This window comes from Octopus sinensis, linkage group LG16 (assembly GCF_006345805.1).
Source record: "Octopus sinensis linkage group LG16, ASM634580v1, whole genome shotgun sequence".
NCBI classification, from domain to species: Eukaryota; Metazoa; Mollusca; class Cephalopoda; order Octopoda; family Octopodidae; genus Octopus; species Octopus sinensis.
In genome coordinates this window covers 32,855,419-32,875,603 of record NC_043012.1, presented here as the reverse complement: position 1 = coordinate 32,875,603, position 20,185 = coordinate 32,855,419, and the positions used below count along the sequence as shown (strand labels likewise).

General features: G+C 34.8%; 1 protein-coding gene across 8 annotated transcripts in view; it reads right to left on the bottom strand.

The window, feature by feature from the left end:
- Positions 1-20,185, bottom strand: part of LOC115220420 (KH homology domain-containing protein 4) — a 113,831-nt gene that overhangs the window by 5,183 nt on the left and 88,463 nt on the right. For 5 of the 8 annotated variants that reach the window (XM_029790542.2, XM_029790543.2, XM_036509972.1 and 2 more), the window contains 9 exons: positions 13,186-13,293; positions 11,683-11,823; positions 9,186-9,305; positions 8,362-8,505; positions 7,872-8,104; positions 6,375-6,638; positions 4,579-4,724; positions 3,598-3,737; positions 358-444 (listed from right to left, as the gene is read on the bottom strand). In XM_029790542.2, the coding sequence (XP_029646402.1) occupies positions 358-444; positions 3,598-3,737; positions 4,579-4,724; positions 6,375-6,638; positions 7,872-8,104; positions 8,362-8,505; positions 9,186-9,305; positions 11,683-11,823; positions 13,186-13,293 (1,383 nt within the window). The remainder of the gene's footprint in view (positions 1-357; positions 445-3,597; positions 3,738-4,578; positions 4,725-6,374; positions 6,639-7,871; positions 8,105-8,361; positions 8,506-9,185; positions 9,306-11,682; positions 11,824-13,185; positions 13,294-20,185) is intronic. The other 3 variants (XR_003882527.2, XM_036509973.1, XM_036509971.1) reach the window with 3 other exon arrangements.

Genomic DNA, 20,185 nt, shown 5'->3' with positions numbered 1-20,185 from the left:
ACTAATAATAACGGAGTGGAATCGAAGCAGTGTGTGTGTGTGTTATTAATATTGGTATAATGACTCTCGTAAGACACAACAGAGTCCGTTTCCACACATGAATCTTGCAAACCAATTACAAAAATGAAATATTATTTCTTTTACCCTTTTACACATGGGTTATACTGTAGGAATTGCTGAAACAACTATTTTATGTCAATTAATCTCTCTCACATTCAACTGTAATATAGAAGCAGAAGTTAGCAACACAATGCTTCATAAAAGTCTTTACATTTAAAACTTTCCTACAGGTAATTTTACATTTTAGTCACCTAGCTTTGGATCTAATAAACAAACTGTAATTATAAAAAATATTACCGGCTACACTGCCAAGAGCGCCTTTGATTTTTTTACGTTGTTCCTGTGTCTCAGTACCTCCTTGATGCTGCGCCGTACGTTTGCTTCCTGAAAAGTTACAATAATTATTTGTGAAAAAATTAATCACTAACAGAAGTTTGGATATCTTCATATTAAACAATTATGTAGAGAATGCCAGAGAAATAATAGATGAATTATCAGCTTAATGAAATGAATGAAGAAAATTACAAAGAAGATTCTGATACTTTGAGATGCATATATATGTGTATACATACATATATATAAATCTCAAAGTAAGGATTAGAATAGTAAGTTTAGAATTAAAATATTACATATCCAATACAAAAATCACTAGAATTTCAGATTACGTAATTTGCATGAAAATAAAAGCACAAAGAAAATTATTAATTTAAAGTATATAGATACAGAAATATACAGATGTATAAATATATATGTATGTATAAACAATGACACCCATATTATATATATGTATATATATATATACATACACATATATATACATACACACATTCATGCACATATATATGCATATAATATACATATATAACACACACACACACATATATGTATATGCACACACACACATATATATATATATGCATATATTATACATATGCACATATATATGTATATGTAATATATAAATATATATGCATATACATACGTACATATACATGCATACACACACACGCGTACATACATATATATGTATGTACGGATATATGTGTGTGTGTATGCATGTATATGCATATACACACACATCCATATATATGGATATATATATATACACACACACAAACATATATATATACATACACACATACATACATATACATATATATAATCTGTTTTGAAACATTCACCACTTTCTAATTTTTCTAATCTATTATCTCATTTGTGTAGAAGGCCAAAAACATTATACAGTTAGCTAAGATAACACGGACAGAATGTTTAATAAATTTCAGTTACAACCCTCCCCATCGTTGTCATTACTCAATATTAAAAACCAAAAGCCAGAAAGGGAGTAACAGGGAATGGGAAATTAAGGGAGTAGTGGCTAATACGGAGGAGATGATTTTAGGTATAAGCATACAAGTATATAAGTATAAATGTAATGTAAAATATGGTGAATGGAGTTAGGTCGATAATGATTGTGATATTGAGAGAGAAAGTGTGTGTGTGTGTGCATGCATATGTATGTATGTATGGGCATCCAGCTGCAGAAACCATGTCAGATCAGACTGAAACCTGGTGCAGTTCTCTGGCTTATCAGCTCCAGTCAAACTGTCTAACAGATGCCAGAATGAAGAGTAGGCGTTAAATGATGATATTTTTTATTAATATTTAGCAGAAGTATTAGTGTGATTCAAGGTCTGAGAGTTTCATGCATTCGCACATATCAATATATAATCATATCAAAGGGAAATGGAAATTAATCAAAATTTACATTTCCAGTGGTCTAACGTGTAAAAAAATTAGTCAAAAAGACTATATATTAGTCATACGATATAGTGTATATTTAAACACATACGGAATTCACTTATAGGGATTCTACATGCTAGAAAGAACAGCTAGGTTCTATAACCACAAAAACTGAATTTTATCCCTAATTTTTGTGGTTATAGAACCTAGCTGTTCTTTCTAGCATGTAGAATCCCTATAAGTGAATTCCTTATGTGTTTAAATATACACTATATCATATATATATATATTGATATTAGATGTATTGTTTAGAACAACTTAATGTCTCAAGAAATCATCCTGTGTCCATGACAAATGCTAAAAAGCACAGACTGCTATAGTGGGTGATGAAATTTTAATCAGCACTGGTGGATGACACTACAACATTACGTGATTTCCTTGTAAACTACGGATCATCAGTAGCAGCTAGCCAGACAGGATGATTTAGCATAATAGTGACCAAACAACCAGTGACACTGCAAAAAGCTGGTGGGCTGTGAATGAATGAACTATTAGAGACAGAAGCAGCCTTTTTAGTATTTGTCATCTACATGAGATGATTTCTCAAAATGCTTACTACAGTCTTAGGCATTCTAAACAACATAATCCAATTTAGGTTGGATGTGCTAATTAATAGTCATTACAAAAGCTATTTCTGTCACTACCAGCTAATTTATTCACAGTCCAATAGCTACTTTATTTCATAAAGATTTGCCATAAGGGCATTACAAAGAGTAGCTTGCGGGCTGGACATAGACATTAATGAGGCGGATGATTATAATAAAAAATATAAAGATGGGAGAAGGCAAGAAGGCGCCCACAGACCCTCTGCTTCTCAAAAACATTGTTTTTTTTTATAAAAAATACATGTACCGAGGTAATGACCCTCTTACAATTTAAGATACAATTTCTTTGGACCAAAAAGTCCAATAGCCACTTGCAACATCACTGGCTGTTTGGCCAGTATCATGCTATATCATCAGTTAGTCCGGCATTTGGCACTTGGTTAGCTATTACTGATGATCCACATTTGCCTGTGCTAATAAAAATTTCATTAGCTAATATATTAGTCTGTACTTCTTAGCAGTTTGTCATGCACACAAGGTGATTTCTTGTGATGTTTACTACACTCTAAGGTGTTTTAAACAATACATCCAATTTAGATTGAATGTGCAAATTAATATTCATTACAAAGGCTCCTTTTGTTTTGAAATCAGATGATAGTTGTAAACAATCAGCGTTTATTTCAAATCTTCCTTCGAAAATACATTAGGCAATGGGAAATGTTACGTTGCTTAGAAACAGATGAAGGTTGGTGGCAGGAAGTGCATCCAGCCATAGAAAATCCACCTCAACAAATTCTGTCTAACCCAAGCAAGCATGGAAAAGTGGATGCTAAAATGATGATGAAGGTGATAGTTTAAGATCACAAGTTGGAATTTTTTTGTATAATGTTAAAGGGTCCATGCAGCCTAAAAATAAGTTTGGCTTATGAGGCTGTCGTTTTCTGTGGATATCAAAAGTTTTATGACTGCAAGTGTGTATTGTGTGTGCACGTGCAGGTGTGAATGTAGAATAGATTTGCTAGACTTAGACGTTAGAGATGTACCAAGAAGAAGGATTACAAACAGCACCTAAGCTATCAAACTGCTACACCCTTTGCGTCCCTCACACAGTTTGTTGTTATTTATTCATATAGTAGTTAACAATTTTCTTTGGCTTTTTTTTTTGGCTTCATAAAACCAACAAAACTCTCACCGGGAGGTGGAGGAGGAGGCATCAAGTGCTTATCTACTTCAGACCTCTCTGGGGATGGACTATGAGATGGGGGTGGTGGAGGAGGTGGGGTGACAAATGCCGGTTGGTTCACAGGAGGGGGGTTTGCAAACCCTTGATTTCTAGGAAAAGAGAGAAAGGTGGTTTTAGATGAATGGTATCAAATATACACTAACAAATATTGATTAAAAATGACTTAGTAACCACATTTCTGTTTTAGAGAAGCCACAATGAAAATATTACACTTTTTCTGTTCAAATTGATATATCCTCAGACTGGGCATGCAAGCAATTTGGAAGTTGCTTTTAAAATGAATCAGAATTGATATGACAAGCCCCAAATAGGTCTAAAGGTACAATCAAAATCTAAGTGATACAGATTAAAAAAAATTAGAACAGCAGTCAATATTTGTTTTAAAACTTAGTCACTTACTGCTTATTAGATAAAGTTGAATAGTCATTGTAAAATGAAGAATTTTAGCAACGAAAAGTTTTTAATATTTATAATGACAAAGAAAAAAAAAAAACAATCACCAAAAATGGAAGACAAATAAATTAAAAAATAATCAGTACAAAAAAAACGATTGTAATTAAAATTTGTAAGTCTGTAATATGATATATATGGCAAATCATTTCCTTTGGCTAAGCAAAAGGCAACTTTTTCTAGAAGAAAGAGTATGATCAATTGAAAGTGAGTCCAGTATATCACTGGTACTTATTTTATTGAGCCAGAATATAATTGAAAAATGATTGCTAGCCACAGCAAGAATCAAACTCTGAGGGATGAAACTAGATATTGAGAAGTATTTCTAGTCTGCTGTTTAAATAGTTTCAGCCATTTCCACCAGATATAATAGCAATGGCAATGATGATGACGATGATGGATAAAATTTCAAACTGATAATAAACAAAAAAAGAAATAAAAAATCCAAATGAAATTTGAAGAACAGATTAGCAAAGTTACCTGAATTCTTCATAAACCTGAGATGTCTGAGTGACTGCAACTAAAGGCTGGGTAAAAGACTGTGTCACAGGTGACTGGTGATGGCTTCCTACTACAGGTGGTGGAGGACCAGAAGCAATCATATTGGCCAACTGAGGAGGACCATGCTAACAACAACAACAATAATGAAGCAGCGTATGAAAACAGGTGGTGAATAAATTGCAAATTAATAACAATGACAGCCTATAATAAACAATAATGAAGAGTTGATGGTGAGGAACTTGTAAAATATACGAACATTATGTGAAAACTGATATACTGAATTTGCTGATGTAGAAGATGCACCATAGCATAAGGCAAACACTTTTTTTTTTTGTTAGGGGGGGAAAAAAAAATGAATCTAATGTTTCATACACCTGGTATCACACCTGGAATACAGTCACATTAGATGCAATTGTTTGTTACATTTAAGAATAAAAATAATGCATCTTGTACAACAGCATTTCTAGTATAAACTGGATAGGAGGAACTCTACATGACATTTATAACAAGATTTATATTTCAAGGGAAGAATGCTACATGTAGGTAATAAATAATAATAAGGATTTCTAACATAGGAATATAGAAGAGAGAGAAGAGTTGATTGAATCAACCACAGATTAGTGAAAAGCAACTCCAAGCTTTGAACCCAGAAGCCAAAGTGAGAGATTTAAACAGCAAAGCATTCTGAGTGACATTCTGATTCTGTATTTCAAACAATAACAATAATATTGGTTTCAAATTTTGGCACAAGGCCAGCAATTTGAGGGAAGGGGTAAGTCGATTAGATCAACCCCAGTATTCAACTGGTATGTATTTTATTGACCCCAAGAGGATGAAAGGCGAAATCAACTTTTGCCTAACTTGAACTCAGAAAGTAGACAGAGGAAAAGCTGCAAAGCATTTTGCCCCATGTGCTAATGGTTTTGTCAGCTTGCTGTTTTAAAAATAATAATAATGATCTATTAAATTGTCATAAAGTCAAACATTATTTCAGTATATGATTGTTGTTTACTTCATCAACCCTGGAAGGATGAAAGGCATTTAGTGAAGTAACTAAATACAAAATATTTTTGACCAGTACCCTACTAATTCTTTTATCCAAAAATAAATATTTCTTACATTAATAATCTTTGACAACAGTATTGTTGATTTCTTAAATAAGCATAAGGCAGTGCCATTTTAGGCTTCTTGAATAGCATGGTGATTTCTTTTGAATAAGTATACCTGGCATTAGGAAGGGCATCCAGCTGTAGAAACCATAACCAATCAGACTGGAGTCTAGTGCAGTCCCTCAGCTTACCAGCCCTGATCACCATTCAACCCATGCCAGCATGAACAACAGACGTTAAATGATGATAATGATAAGGCCAATGTTTTAGTGAAGATTATAATTGACTAATGGATAGACAGAACTGATGAAATAGCTGAAAGCATGAGATGAATAACAGCCAAGTTCAGGGAAAACATTTCAAATACTTCTGTAAGCATTTCATGTGTCTCTGGAGTGGAACAATTCCTTCTACAATGAACTATTGTCTGTATGGAGGCACAAGGTTCATTACAGTTTTATTATTATAACATTACCAATGTTGGGATGGCGGTGGTGGTGTGTGTGGGTTAATGAAAGTTAATGTTAACTTTTATGAATGTTGGCTACACAAAACCCTGAATTATTAGTCAAAGACAGAGTCAATCTGTCTCCCACATGGGCCATTCCAATAATAAGAATAATAATTCTCTTTCTCACTATTATCAGTAACAAACTACACACAAACCTGATAGCCCAACAAATTCTCTGGTATTTTATCTTCAGGTTTCTCTTCAGTAAATCTCCGCTTTGGAGGCTGCTGTGGCGGGACGGGTGACTGTGAAGGAGGTGCATGATGAGGTGGTGGAGGTGGAGGTTGAACAGAATCGTCTTTCGGTGGCCCGACATTATAGGCATAACCTGTTGTTGTAATGGCGTATGTCGTTGGAGCAACAGTGTACGTGGCAGCTGCAGGAAGACTCATCGGCAGACTAGCAGCACTACCAGAAAACTGAAACAGAAAAAACACACACACCAACATTACACAGAATCACCATATAAGCAATACATTTCTGAAGTGACAGCAAGAGAAACTGGACATAACTGAATTATTTTAGTTAAATCTCATTTCTGATATTTAACCGAAATAATTCTATTCTTGTGCAAAATAGCACATAAAGAAGAAAAATAATTTTTTAATTACATAAAAAAAGAACAACTTTGTGCCAAACCCAAATTCATGATCAGAGAATACTATGTTTAGCAACATTCTGCTGAGCCATTGTCTCTCAATATCATCATCATCATCTTAGTCATTATTATTGTGAGAGGCAATATTACTGATATAATACTAACACTTAACTTATTCACTCCTAAAATGTGAAAAATAATTGCCAATTCAGTAGGGGGTGGGACCGAAGAATAAATACTGGGTGAAAATGTGCTCTAGAGGGTGGAGGGAGAGAGGGAGGGAGGAAAGCGTGGTGGGCAAGAGTTTGGTCCTTAGAAAAAAGATGCCAAAATATTGAGATGAGTGGTGATATGGTGTATGACACACCTCCCCAAATACGTTTTCAGCCCATCACTGGTTTTACATTTTATTTCAAATATTCCTCATAACAGGTGCAGTCGTGGCTGTGTGGCAAGAAGCTTGCTTCCCAAACCACATGATTTGGGGTTCAGTCCCACGGCATGGTACCTTCTATTATAACTTTAGGCCGACCAAATTTTTGTGAGTGGATTTGGTAAACAGAAACTCAAAGAATCCAATTGTGTGTGTGTGTGTGTGTATATATGTATGTGTGTGTGAGAGAGTGCATCTTTTTGTCTATGTGTCCCCACCATCACCACATGAAAACTGGTACTGGTATGTTTATGTCCCTGTAACTTAGTGTTTCAGCAAAAGAGACCAATAGAATAAGTGCCAGGCTGTAAAAAAACAAGTACTGGAGTCAATACATTTGACTTAAGGGAATTCTTCAAGGCGGTGTCCCAGCACTGCCTCAGAAATGACTGAAACAAGTAAAAGAAAAGGGAGTATAGCTAGTAACATATTTTAGACCATCATACACACATAATATTTACAACACACGTCAACAAAGAACAAATACACCATACATCTTTGAAAGAAACACTCATAACTGGAGGCTTTAGATACAGTTGTACCTAAGCCAAGATGATGATTATAATGATGGCGAAAATATTAGCAAATACAAGTAAAATTAACTAGAATTGAAAAACTCACCTGTCCATAGTAGGGTGGTGGTGGTTGTCCAGCTGGCGGGAGCTGTTGCTGAGAAACAAATTGCACTCCAGGTTGTAGTGCATTCATTGGAGGTGCTATTGAATTAGGAACAGGAGAACCATATTGGGGGGCCATCTGAGGGTTTCCACCACTTAATGACATACCAAGAGGGGTGACTGTCTGCTGGCCAACTATCACTTGGGCAGGTTGGGGATTACCTAAATTAGCATTGCCTAACAATGAGAAAAACACAAAGGAAATGCAATGTATAACATAATATATATATATATATATATACACATACATATATATATACATATAGAAAACTATAACAAAATGTCAGTATATAAAGGAGAAATTTGATATATATCAGTAATACCTGCATAACAATGAGAAAGTTCTTTTTAGTGATATTCTTATGTTATTTCAAGAAATCTATCATAAAATGTTTTGCGTTATTTGTTAATATGAATTTAAAAATAGACAATACCTAAAAACGGATCGTTTGTAGTGGTTGCATATTGACTCATACCAGGAGCTGTTGAGACTTGTAAAAGAGGTGGCGGAAGGGAAGCGTTTGGTAATAAACTTCCACTGGCATCCATTTGACCCGCAGGAGCAGCCGGTGGAGGACCTAAAACAATATGGAAATAACAATTATGAAAATATCCTCCAACATATTAATTGGATCGTCAAGGTTTATCACTTTTGTCTTTAGAGGTACCGGGTATGCAAGTTTGAAATTATTCTTTATCAGCAACATTTTACTTCTAATTACTGCAATAGTTTCAAGTTTTTCTAGCCTTACATTGCCCTCAATTCACCATACCAAAATGGTATTCAGCCATCTGTTACAGTGAATATTTCAGATAACATCTAAAACTGATAAGTTATTTATCAGTTTCTGAAATTACAATCCTACAATTACTATGGTTAAAAATATTTTTTTGTCTTTTGGTGTAATCTCTTTATATTTGATTCACTAATCCATACTCCACTTTTCTTGATTGGATCTAAGCAACAACAATTATTCACAAAACATATACCTTGAAATGCCTAAATGTATTAGACAATATCCTGTATTGGTTTTGATGTGATCACTCCCAATACTTAATTATATTACTTTTCAGAACATTATTTGTGTATTTGCATGAGTCAAACTGAACATAAGATGGAAAGTAACATATCTGTTATATATTTTAACATATACAATAAAAGTAAAAACAAAAACCAAACAAACAAACACCAAAATGAGTGAAAGAAATATGCTTCAAATTTTGGTCTACAATAACAAAGACAATTTAGAATGCTTACCAGCGCCAACCGAGAGAAGTGGAGATGTTGAGAGACTTGTGACCATAGGCATAGGTGTTAGTGATGTGGAATAGGAAACAGGAATTACTAAACCACCTGCATTAGCTGAGCTGGCCATACCTGCACAGAGAAAGTGAAATGTTTGCAGATTAAAATAAGCACTGTTCTGCAGTTCACAGAATGAGGTATCAAAAAATAATATGTTAGAGTTGCAATATATACTGCAGAGACAGACCCACTCTTTTGGAACATAAATTAATATGAGAATGGAAGGTTTTAATTTAGATTATTGTTTTAAAACATGCAGTTTCTATCATAGAAATAATGGCATTGTCAGGCAGGTTGGATTTTCTTTCACAGCACAGCTAGATTTTTCCTAATCAAACTATGAACTGGAAGGTTGTTTCTAAAGCTGGCTTAATTGAATATGAAGTGATTGTTTTGTTAAGGCTAAGAAGTGTCAAGTTGAATATTTCCACAACTAAATCTAAGTTCAAAAACCTAACACAATAACAGCAGAAAACTGAGTAAATTTCAATTCTGTAGTTTTGCATTTGCATCATCAGCAACCAAAATATCTTTATGTTAATATCTTGTTAGTGAACAGATGCATTACAATCAGGTAAGCATTCACAGATTACATTAAGCACACTAACACACACTATACAATATCTATTTTGCTAATATTGCACTTACAAAATAATCACAAAGAAATAGTAAAGCAAAATATGCATGATGACATTTAAAATTTTAGTTGCTATAACACTAGCAGCGAGACATGAACCTCTGGTGTTGATCCAATATAACAGTGCCGTATACATTAGATCCTGTCAACTATAACAATTAGATTTAAACCTTTGACATTCAGCTTATTCTACCAAATGTAACAAAGCTTATTAATTTGCATTATTTTGAATTAACCATGCATTATTTTGTAGTTTCAAGATTTCAAAGATGCATCATCACCATCGTTTAACGTCCGCTTTCCATGCTAGCATGGGTTGGACGAATGATTGAGGGCTGGCGAACCAGATGGCTGCACCAGGCTTCAATCTTGATCTGGCAGAGTTTCTACAGTTGGATGCCCTTCCTAACACCAACCACTCTGAGAGTGTAGTGGGTGCTTTTACGTGCCAGTCAGGTGGTACTGGCAATGACCTCGCTCGAATCTTTTACACATGCCACCAGCACAGGTGCCAGTAAGGCGATGCTGGTAACAATCACGCTCGAATGGTGTCTTTTACGTGCCACCAGCACGGAGGCCAGATAGCCGCTCTGGCATTTTAGAATGACATTATAAGGTAGGTGTAAGAGGCTGGATCTGGCCACTTTGAATATAAAATAGGTAGAATATTTGGACCAGATATGACTGGCTTAAATGCTATAAGATTAGATAACTTGCAATGAATGAATATCCAACCTAGAATATCAGTTGTTTGTGTTTGTTGGAGGTGGCAGGAGTAGGAAAAGTTTAAAAAAAAAAAAGGTACGGTTACGATATTATATATTGATAACTGCCAAATGGTTTATTTACTTGAATATTTGAAACAGAATACTGTTAATCTGGAGAAATTTAGCAAACTTATCAGCAATGCAAAGAAACTGACTTATAAATGAATTAATGTGATAAACTAAAGAGATAAATGCATGTGTGTGTCCGTCCGTCCGTCTATCCATGTCCATATTAACTGCTGCTCTTTACTCATTTTATAATCTGCTGAAATAAATTCTGTCTGACCCATGGAAAAGTAGATGTTAAGACGATGATGATGATGATAGTGGTGATATTAGTAGTAGTACTAAATCAAATTATAAGTTGCAGATATAGCTGTGTGTTTATGAAGCTCATTTTGCAATCAAGGTTTCAAGTTCAATTCTATTGGAACCTTGGGCAAGTGTCTTGTATTATAACCTTAGGAGTGAAATTTATAAATAGAAATTGTATGGAAGCCCAGTGTATGTGTGTGTGTGTGTAGATGTTTATTTTAGTGTGTTTTAACAATGATACAATCTGAGAAAGATGGTGACATTTGTTTACACCTCCTCCAACAATATGTCCCCTAGCTCATTGGTTTTATATATGAAGATTGGTGAAATGAAAACATCTTACTTAAAAAAACAAACAAGGATTAGCAACAGAAAGGACATTTGACCTAAGACTACAGTTACCATGAGTCTCATCTAACCCATGCCAGCATGGAAAAAGTAGAAGTAAAAAATGATGATGATAACAGTAGACTACGAAGTATAAGAAAAGCTTAATAATAAAAGTATAAGCTACAGCACGATGGAGGAAAACACTCGAGAGAGCCTTGTCAGTTGTTTTGGGTTGATAATATTTTAACAACAATATATAGGACTCATAAACTTAAGAAACCTGCCGGCATTTTCTTTCCCTTTTAAACAAGTATACAATGGAATAAGAAGAGAAAGACTTATTATTCTACAACTTCAGATGAACGTTATTGCAGCTGAAGTATTCAAAAAGGAATCAAACCTTGAGCAGAAGCTTGGGACACCAATGTTGGTGGTGGCATACTGGTCAGACTCGCAGGAAGAGAATTGGCCGAGAGTACAACAGACGACGTTGGCAGAACTTGCTGAAAGGTTGGTGGCAAGGACGTCACAGTCTGCATGCCTAGAAATTAAGGAAAGTTTGTTATTAATCTTAATGTCGGATTTTTTTTTAGATATTGCTGTAAAGTTTAATGTGTATATACCATTATGCCTATAAAACGGATTTACGAACTCAATAACCATACATCTATTTTCTTTCCTCCACCTCACTCTCTATTTGTATCACATTGAAACTAACTATGACTTAACTTTTCCTCTCACACCGTCTCCGATGAAGGGATGTTATTATTAATTAATATCCTAGAAACAGCTGTAAGACCTTCTGTCTATAAATGCTCTAATATCTATACAGCCTTGGTTTTTTTTATCTCATTACACAAAAAATTCACATATTTTTAAAAATATAAATATGTAAAAAGACAATATGAAGAAATTGCTTTGGTTGAGTTTAAAACCTGCATTCTCAGTATCCAAACTATTCAGCTTCAACAGCTCACTACAAACAATTCCAGTCTTTTAAATGGTATTTTTTAAACATATTTAGTGGATCTTGGAATACAAACAGAATATTTGTATTCCAAAATTCTACAACCGTTAACAAGATATCATCTTTGGGATTTTTAGTTAGTTTCATTAATCCAGGCCCAACTCTAACTAAGCAAAGATTATTGCATGCAGGAAGTTGTCCAAACAACTCAATGTAATCCATTAGCTGTAAGCAGGTCATAGTAACCCACTAACTGTAACTGATAGCTGTAAACAACTCCCTGCAACCCACACAGCTGTTGTTCTATAGATACATACTATACTCCTATAGTATGAATAGACCTATGCATACTACAGTTCTGTATATAGAACTATAGTGTATATAGTTCAGGAGAGGTATAGTCATTTAAATCAAACTGGATATATTAGTAGCACATAGTTTTTTCAACCCTAAAAAGATAAATAGTAAAGTTAAACTAGTGCTGGTGTCACATAAAAAGCTCCGGTACCATTACTACAACATATCACCCATGCTGGTGCCACATAAAAGCAACCGTGCTGGTGCCATGTAGAAAGCACCAAGCTCACTCTGTAAACTGGTTGGAGTAAGGAAAGGCATCTGGCCATAGAAACTATGGCCAAATCAGAAAAGGAACCCAGTGCAGGCCCCCTGCTTGCCAGTTCTAGTCAAGTCAACTAACCCATGCCAGCATGGAAAATGGATGTTAAATGATGAGGATAATGAACTGGATCCCATTAAACAGACAGTTTAGTGCTCTAGTGGTGAACAATAATAAGACCATATTACATTTAAGTGAAACTAAAATATTACAAACCAGTATGCTTTCATTAATGAGATACAACACCCTTATTAGCCCTCATAATTAAATATAAAAACTGCATGAGTAAAAAAAAAAAAAAAGGAATTTTGCCTCACCTGGACCTGGAATCTGTGAATACTGAGGCTGTTGTGAGACACTAAGCTGTGGAATACTCTGCTGCTGGGCCATCATCCCACCGGGACCGCAATTAGGGTTGGCCGAGGCTAAAGAAAGAGAAAAAAAAAAACAAAAACAAACTAATGTAAAAAGAAAAATCAATACACAAACTGATTGATGCCTATGAAATTAAAATTTACAAGTTAATTGTTATGTCTGATATCAAAGAGGAAGAAGTTAAATACCAATTACACAATAGACAAAAATAAATAAATAAAAGTTCAATTTACCATGACCATAAAAATATGTTTATAGCAGAACCTACAAAATAAAAAGTTTTAAAGCGAATACAGCAAAGTTAAAAAAAAAAAAAAATAAACCCTCAGAAAACCCTTCAAGAATGAAAAGCGAGAATGACTCACCACATCAAAATTGGTTAAGATTGATGCTAACTTAGGTTCATGCATTGGAACTGACGACAATATCAGGAATTTAACCATATTTAAAATGGCAACAGCTCAGAACTTAGTGCAGTGGACTGATTGAGTGTTTTCAATAAATCCTAAATTGATAACTCATTAGGGAACCAAACATAAATCCCATGCCAACTACGGAAGTGGGTATGAGTGTCTCTGTTGCATTTGTAGTGCCTTTCTTCCACTCCTTTAATTTTCTATATCATTTGTACTCTGCAAGAATTAGACCTTTATATATATATATATATATATATATATATATATTATATATATATATATATATATATATATATATATAACAATTAAAAATGAGGGTGTCTGGGTGTCTCTCAGACACCCTCACTTTTAATTGTTAAAAATTATTACCTTTGTACGGTATTTTTTCCATGCTGGCCACTTGATAATATTGATACTTAAATATCGATATTATCCTCAAATATAAATATATATATATATATATATACATATTTTGTATTTCATGTATTTACATTATATATTGATCTGTCTAATTTGCTTTTATGCCCACTCAAGTTTGAATCCTTGAGCACTATAAGTATTCTATATGGAGAATATCTAGATCTCATCTATACACACAAACAAACACAATATTAAGGATTCAGGAGAGAATCCTGTACTTAAATGATAGGCACCAGGTTGGGTCAAATTACCTTATAAACACCACCTTTAGTCGAATAAATACACTGGATACTAAAGTGCATCCAGTGAAATATTCAGGTTATGTATACAGAAAATATAATCCATATGAGTATTCATCATCATTATTCGACCGTGGTCAAGACAATGGAATTTACTATGCTACACCAGACTTCACGGTCCATCATAGCATTACGGAGGTCCTGTTGCTGGATGCCTGGAGATTACATCAGGGTAGGAGAGTGTGTGCCCTCTGGTATCACGAGCAGATGGCTTCCAGAGGAGAAGAGTAGAAATTACCTCGTTTTCAGCTCTACAACAATGTCCAGCAAACTGGACTCTTCTACCTTTCACAAAAAGTAGTTTCCCATATATTTGTACATTGGTTGGATGACACTTCCACGAGAGATTTTGAGCTCTCATAAGGAGGTTAGTGTAAGTTCCATCCAACTGCCTCTCAACACCTAGCAGCTGATCCAAAGCACACACTGTGTTTGGTATACTCCAAGATGTCAAACCTTTTGGTGTATTATAAGCAGATAAATAAATAACATGGTGCTATAAACCTTCTGTTATTTCTACCCGCTAACTAAACTCTTAATGTCTCTCTAGCCCTTTTAATGGTCATTGTAGCCCTATGTTCATTCTCTCATTCCAGGCCAGCTTGAGCTGGAGTCTAGGTGTGTTCCCACTGTGTTCATGGACTGTTCTTCTATTGTGTGAAATTCTATGTATCACCAGACGAAAACAGTTTTTTGCTATGATGTAATGTAATCACTCATCTATTAAAAAATGCATTAGAAACAGCTGTAATGAACTGACAATTATCCATTGTTTGTTATTTATTTATTTGCTTTTATATAAATAAATAAATATATATATATATTCTGTAAATGTAATATGTGACAATTATTTAGTAGCCATGATAAAACTCCGAGTTTCGGATGCCGAGGTGGAAATCCACGCCACCATCTCTTCAGTTATCCGGCCATCGGAAAAAATGCATTTTTTCCGATGGCCGGATAACTGAAGAGTTTTATCATAGCTACCAAATAATTGTCACATATTACATTTACAGATAAATTCCTCTATTTACATAATATCAAGGTCTCTTTCATTCTTTTGTTGTCTTACCATTTTTATAAATATATAAATATATATATATATATATATATATATATATTATATATATATATACATACTTACACACACACACATAGGCAGATAGATATGACTTAGGTATGCAGGTATTTTGAATACTTCACAGAATGACGACCGTGCCCCAGAAGAGTTACTGGTTGCCCCTTGGCAAAGATTAGCACCTGTTCAGCTACCCTGCCAGGGATATGGTGAAGTCATGGGACTGCAGCAGGAGGTAACAGAAGAGGTCAACTGAGCCAATGGTGCTTCTTACATTGATGATGAGTGGAGAAATCCTAGAAGATCAACATCATTTTCCTCATGACAACAATTTTTAATGGAAGATTGAAAAATAAAGAGCACCACTTGCATTATGATGATATTCATTTACAACTATCACAAGGAAACAATAATACACATACACACACAATGGGCTTCTTTCAGTTTCCATGTACCATGTGTGTGTTTATGCGCGTGCGTATGTGTATATATATATATATATATTATCATCATCATCATCATTATATATGATGTGGGATGAAGTGATAAGAGAATATCTCCAGATAATGGACCTCACAGAGGGATGACAGGGGACCAAAACTCTTGGTGGTTTGCTGGATTTGAGGAGACATGTAAAATCATGGTTGTTCTTGCATACATGCATGTCCCCTACATGCCTCTTTAGCTGAGTGTTCCTAATCTTGCACCTCATGGGTGTTGGTGCCACGTAAAGGCACCCAGTGCACTCCGTAAAGGCACCCAGTGCACTCCGTAAAGTGGTTGACATTAAGAAGGGCATCCAGCCATAGAAACCATGCTAGCAGGGAAAATGTATGTTAAATGATGATGATATATGTATAATGGGTATATGGTAAAGATCCCCTTCGGTTATGAATGACCATGGGATTGCACCTAGAAAGTTACCCTCTGAAGCACAATTCCAGGCAAGGTTGTTTATGGAAGACCAGTAGTCGCCCATGTATACCGGCCTCCCCTCTCCACACCACCAGTGTTATCCAAGGGAAAGGCAAAGGGGCCGATGCAGCTTGGCACCAGTGATGATGTTGCAACTCATTTCTACAGCTGAGTGAACTGGAGCAATGTGAAATAAAATGTCTTGCTCAAGAACACAACACGCAACCCAGTCTGGGAATCCAATTCACTACCTCATGACTGTGAGCCTAACACTCTAACCACTGAGCCTTGCACCTTCACATATGTGTGTGTGTGTATGAGAAAGAAGAAAGAGACACACAATCCTCTGCATGAATTTCCGATAAATTAAGATTGCTTGACTTAAAACCCATCATTATACACCTGTAAATCAATGTCATACATACTGAGGGTGATGGTACAAGGAGTGCAGAATATTACAACATAAATTTGAACACACAAAACTTATACTATCAGAGTTTATACACTATCTGTAATCAGAGAAAACCACCGCTGCTTCCACTGCCACCACTATCATTGTATAATGAATAGCCATACTATTTCAAGTGTATTAGCAAATTCAAAATACCTGCTGTCAATGTAATCTCTATATATATAAACAGCAAAATGTCTGCGTGTGTGTGTGTGTCCTTTATACAAATCCACAATTTTTCAGTTAGAGGGCTCGCACTTTCTATGGTCATTCAAAACCGTCCAAGGGTGGTCGTGCATATCTTTACATTTCCCCAGTCACCCCGCAAAGCCATTAAAAAATCAATAGAAGTTTTTTTTTGTGAATTTTCTATCCAAAACCCAATCAAAAAGCGTGAAACTTGATGCGCCAATTGAATGCCAGCTAGCTGTATGTGATTGGTCAGAGATTTGGACAGTACTCGCGTGTATGTGCGCATGCATGCAGCTGTATATGCATGCACTAGCACTATATAAAGTTTAGTGAACAGTTTGGAACCTTTCTACAAATATGTGACTAAGACAGACATCTGGAAGATATGGATAAGTTGTATAACAAAAACCAATCTTTTCTGAAGTTAAGGATCTCTGGGTACATATGAGTATTTATGACAAGGTTACAACTACAGACATTGAGATTTCAAAATGTAGAGATGAAACATCAGTCACTGCACTAGTCTGAAATTCTTGCAGGAACCAATTAAAAGGACAAATATATACATATTTTTGTCTGAGAAATTGCTATTATGAACTTAGAACAAATCTGTAGCCAAACGGACATTCCCAACAATGATATCACTCAGTCACAATTGATCTTACTTCTTTCACACTGTTGCAATAACCAGATGATACAACTATCATAGAGAGAGTGGGGGGAGGGGAGACAGAAAGAGAGAGAGAGAGAGAAAAAGAGAGATAAGCATTGTCAATATATGAAAAGAGTTAAATAAATGTTAGTGGAATAAATAAAATATATAAATAAATAGATAAAAAAAGCTTCATGGTCAGTTTCCTGCTGCCCTCACCGCAGGCTAAATTTCTGAGTGGCTGAAGTTAAAACTGCATGCTTTAATCAGGAATGAGACAACAAATGGTAACAATATAATGACCAGCAGATGTTATATTTATATATAAATATATATGAATGTATATTATATATATACACACACACACACTATATATATATATATATATATATGTATATACATATACACACATACACACTATATATATATATATATATATACATACACACACATACACATATATATACACATGCATACACTCATATTCCTATGTATATACATACACACACGTATATACACTCATATCATCATCATATATATATATATATATATAAATATAAAAATAGGAAGCTAACCATGAGCAGAATACATACAAAGCTACTAGAAGGTCCCCTGGAAACAAGTGAATTAAGTATGCAGTGATCACATTAAACCTTCAAACAGGATCCAGCTTTGTGGCTTTCAAACCAAAAAAAAAAAATAATAATATATATAAGTATGAACACCCATGCATGTGTGTATATATGTATCTGCATATGTGTATATATATAATTACATATATATGTACACATATTTAGCTAGACCTCATTTGTTTCCTTTATTAATAAAGTTTATAATATTGACCCTTTTATCCATTTATTTTGGCCTACATCATGAATAAGGATTTTAGTAATACTAGAAACTACCCCTATCTGACCCATGACATTTAGTTTATGCTTCAATCCATCCTGCTATGCCAAATTTGATACTCCTGGTATAAAAAGTGGCCATAACTATTCTAGAGGAGATATATTTCATTAAACTGCAAGTAAAGCAATAAGTTTGGTTTCGTTCAAGTCAGACATCATCTATAATATGTAAATACAAAATACAATGTATTACAAAGGGATTCAAAAAAGTCCATTTTAGTATTAATTCCTAACCAGCTAACAACCAAGGTCAAATGAGACCAAGTGAACATTTTAATGAATGTCTCTCTCCCCGCTTACCACTACAATGATCATCCACCCCTCCACTATATTCTTCACCGCCATCCCCAACCCAAGCACTGCAAATATAAATTTAAAAAACACAAAACAATAACTTTAATGGATTTTACAGGACAGTTGGTCCACTGCTCTGCTGTTCATACTGCATGCCATCCAGACTATGATGGACAGTGGAACTAGGAAGGCCCAAACAATTCTGCAGAATTACTATTATATTGTGTTAGTCATAGTGCAATGAATAATTTCTCATTTGTTGATGAAGATATTTGTAAAAAAAAAATGTATTCATCATCATCATCATTTGAATGCCTACCATTCCATACTTGCATGGGTCAGATGAAAATTACTCGAAAAACATTTTCTACAAGATGGATGCTCTTCTTGTTACCAACCCATGTCTGTTTCTAAGCAAGGTAATGTTTTCCCAAGTGTGGACATGTTTTCATGGAAGGTTGTCCAGAAATGACACAGCCTGTATGCAGTGATAATTAATGTACAGTGTCAAGACAAGGAAGTAGACACACACACATGCATTTAATATATATTTATATATTCATAGACAACACATTTGTTCAAAGGTTTTACAAACATTCTTTTTCTCTTTCCCTCTACCCCTCACCTCTCCCCCAAGCAAATTCCTATTGACACCCCACATTCTTAAAAGTGTCACTCTCCTTACATTTACCATGATCTTCATCCCACCACCCAAGTCATATAGTTTGATGTCATATTCCCTCTAGTTAGCTTTCAAAATGGATGACTGTGTATATAATATCAAACTGTGTGCGTACACACACACAATTTCCTTCAACCAAATTCACTCACAAGACTTTGGTTGGCCTGAGGCTATAGTAGAAGACACTTGCTCAAGGTGCTAGACCATATGGTTAGGAATCAAGCTTTTCAAATATTTCTTCATCTAAAAAAATATTTGAAAACGCTTCCCATATTAAAATAAGGCTCTAAAAGATAGTGGCTTTACTGATTTTAATATTTTATGACCCTCCAACTCCTTAACTATCTGGTCGTAAGAATAGGTTGTGTAAAATTTTATGGTTCATATTGCCTTTCCTCCTAACTATTCAGACAAATATAGGTAGAAGATTCTTACACTTATTACATATTCCCATCCCTAGCAGCTATAGATACAGAAAGAGATTTAATAGGCACACTATTAAAATTACATGTTCTTGGCCTCCTAACGGAAAGGCCTGTATCAATAAACAACCAATGACTCAAATATATCCTGGCTGCACGTGCAGAGGTAAATCTAAATGTCTTCTAGGCAGGCTTGCAATATATCCGCTGTTG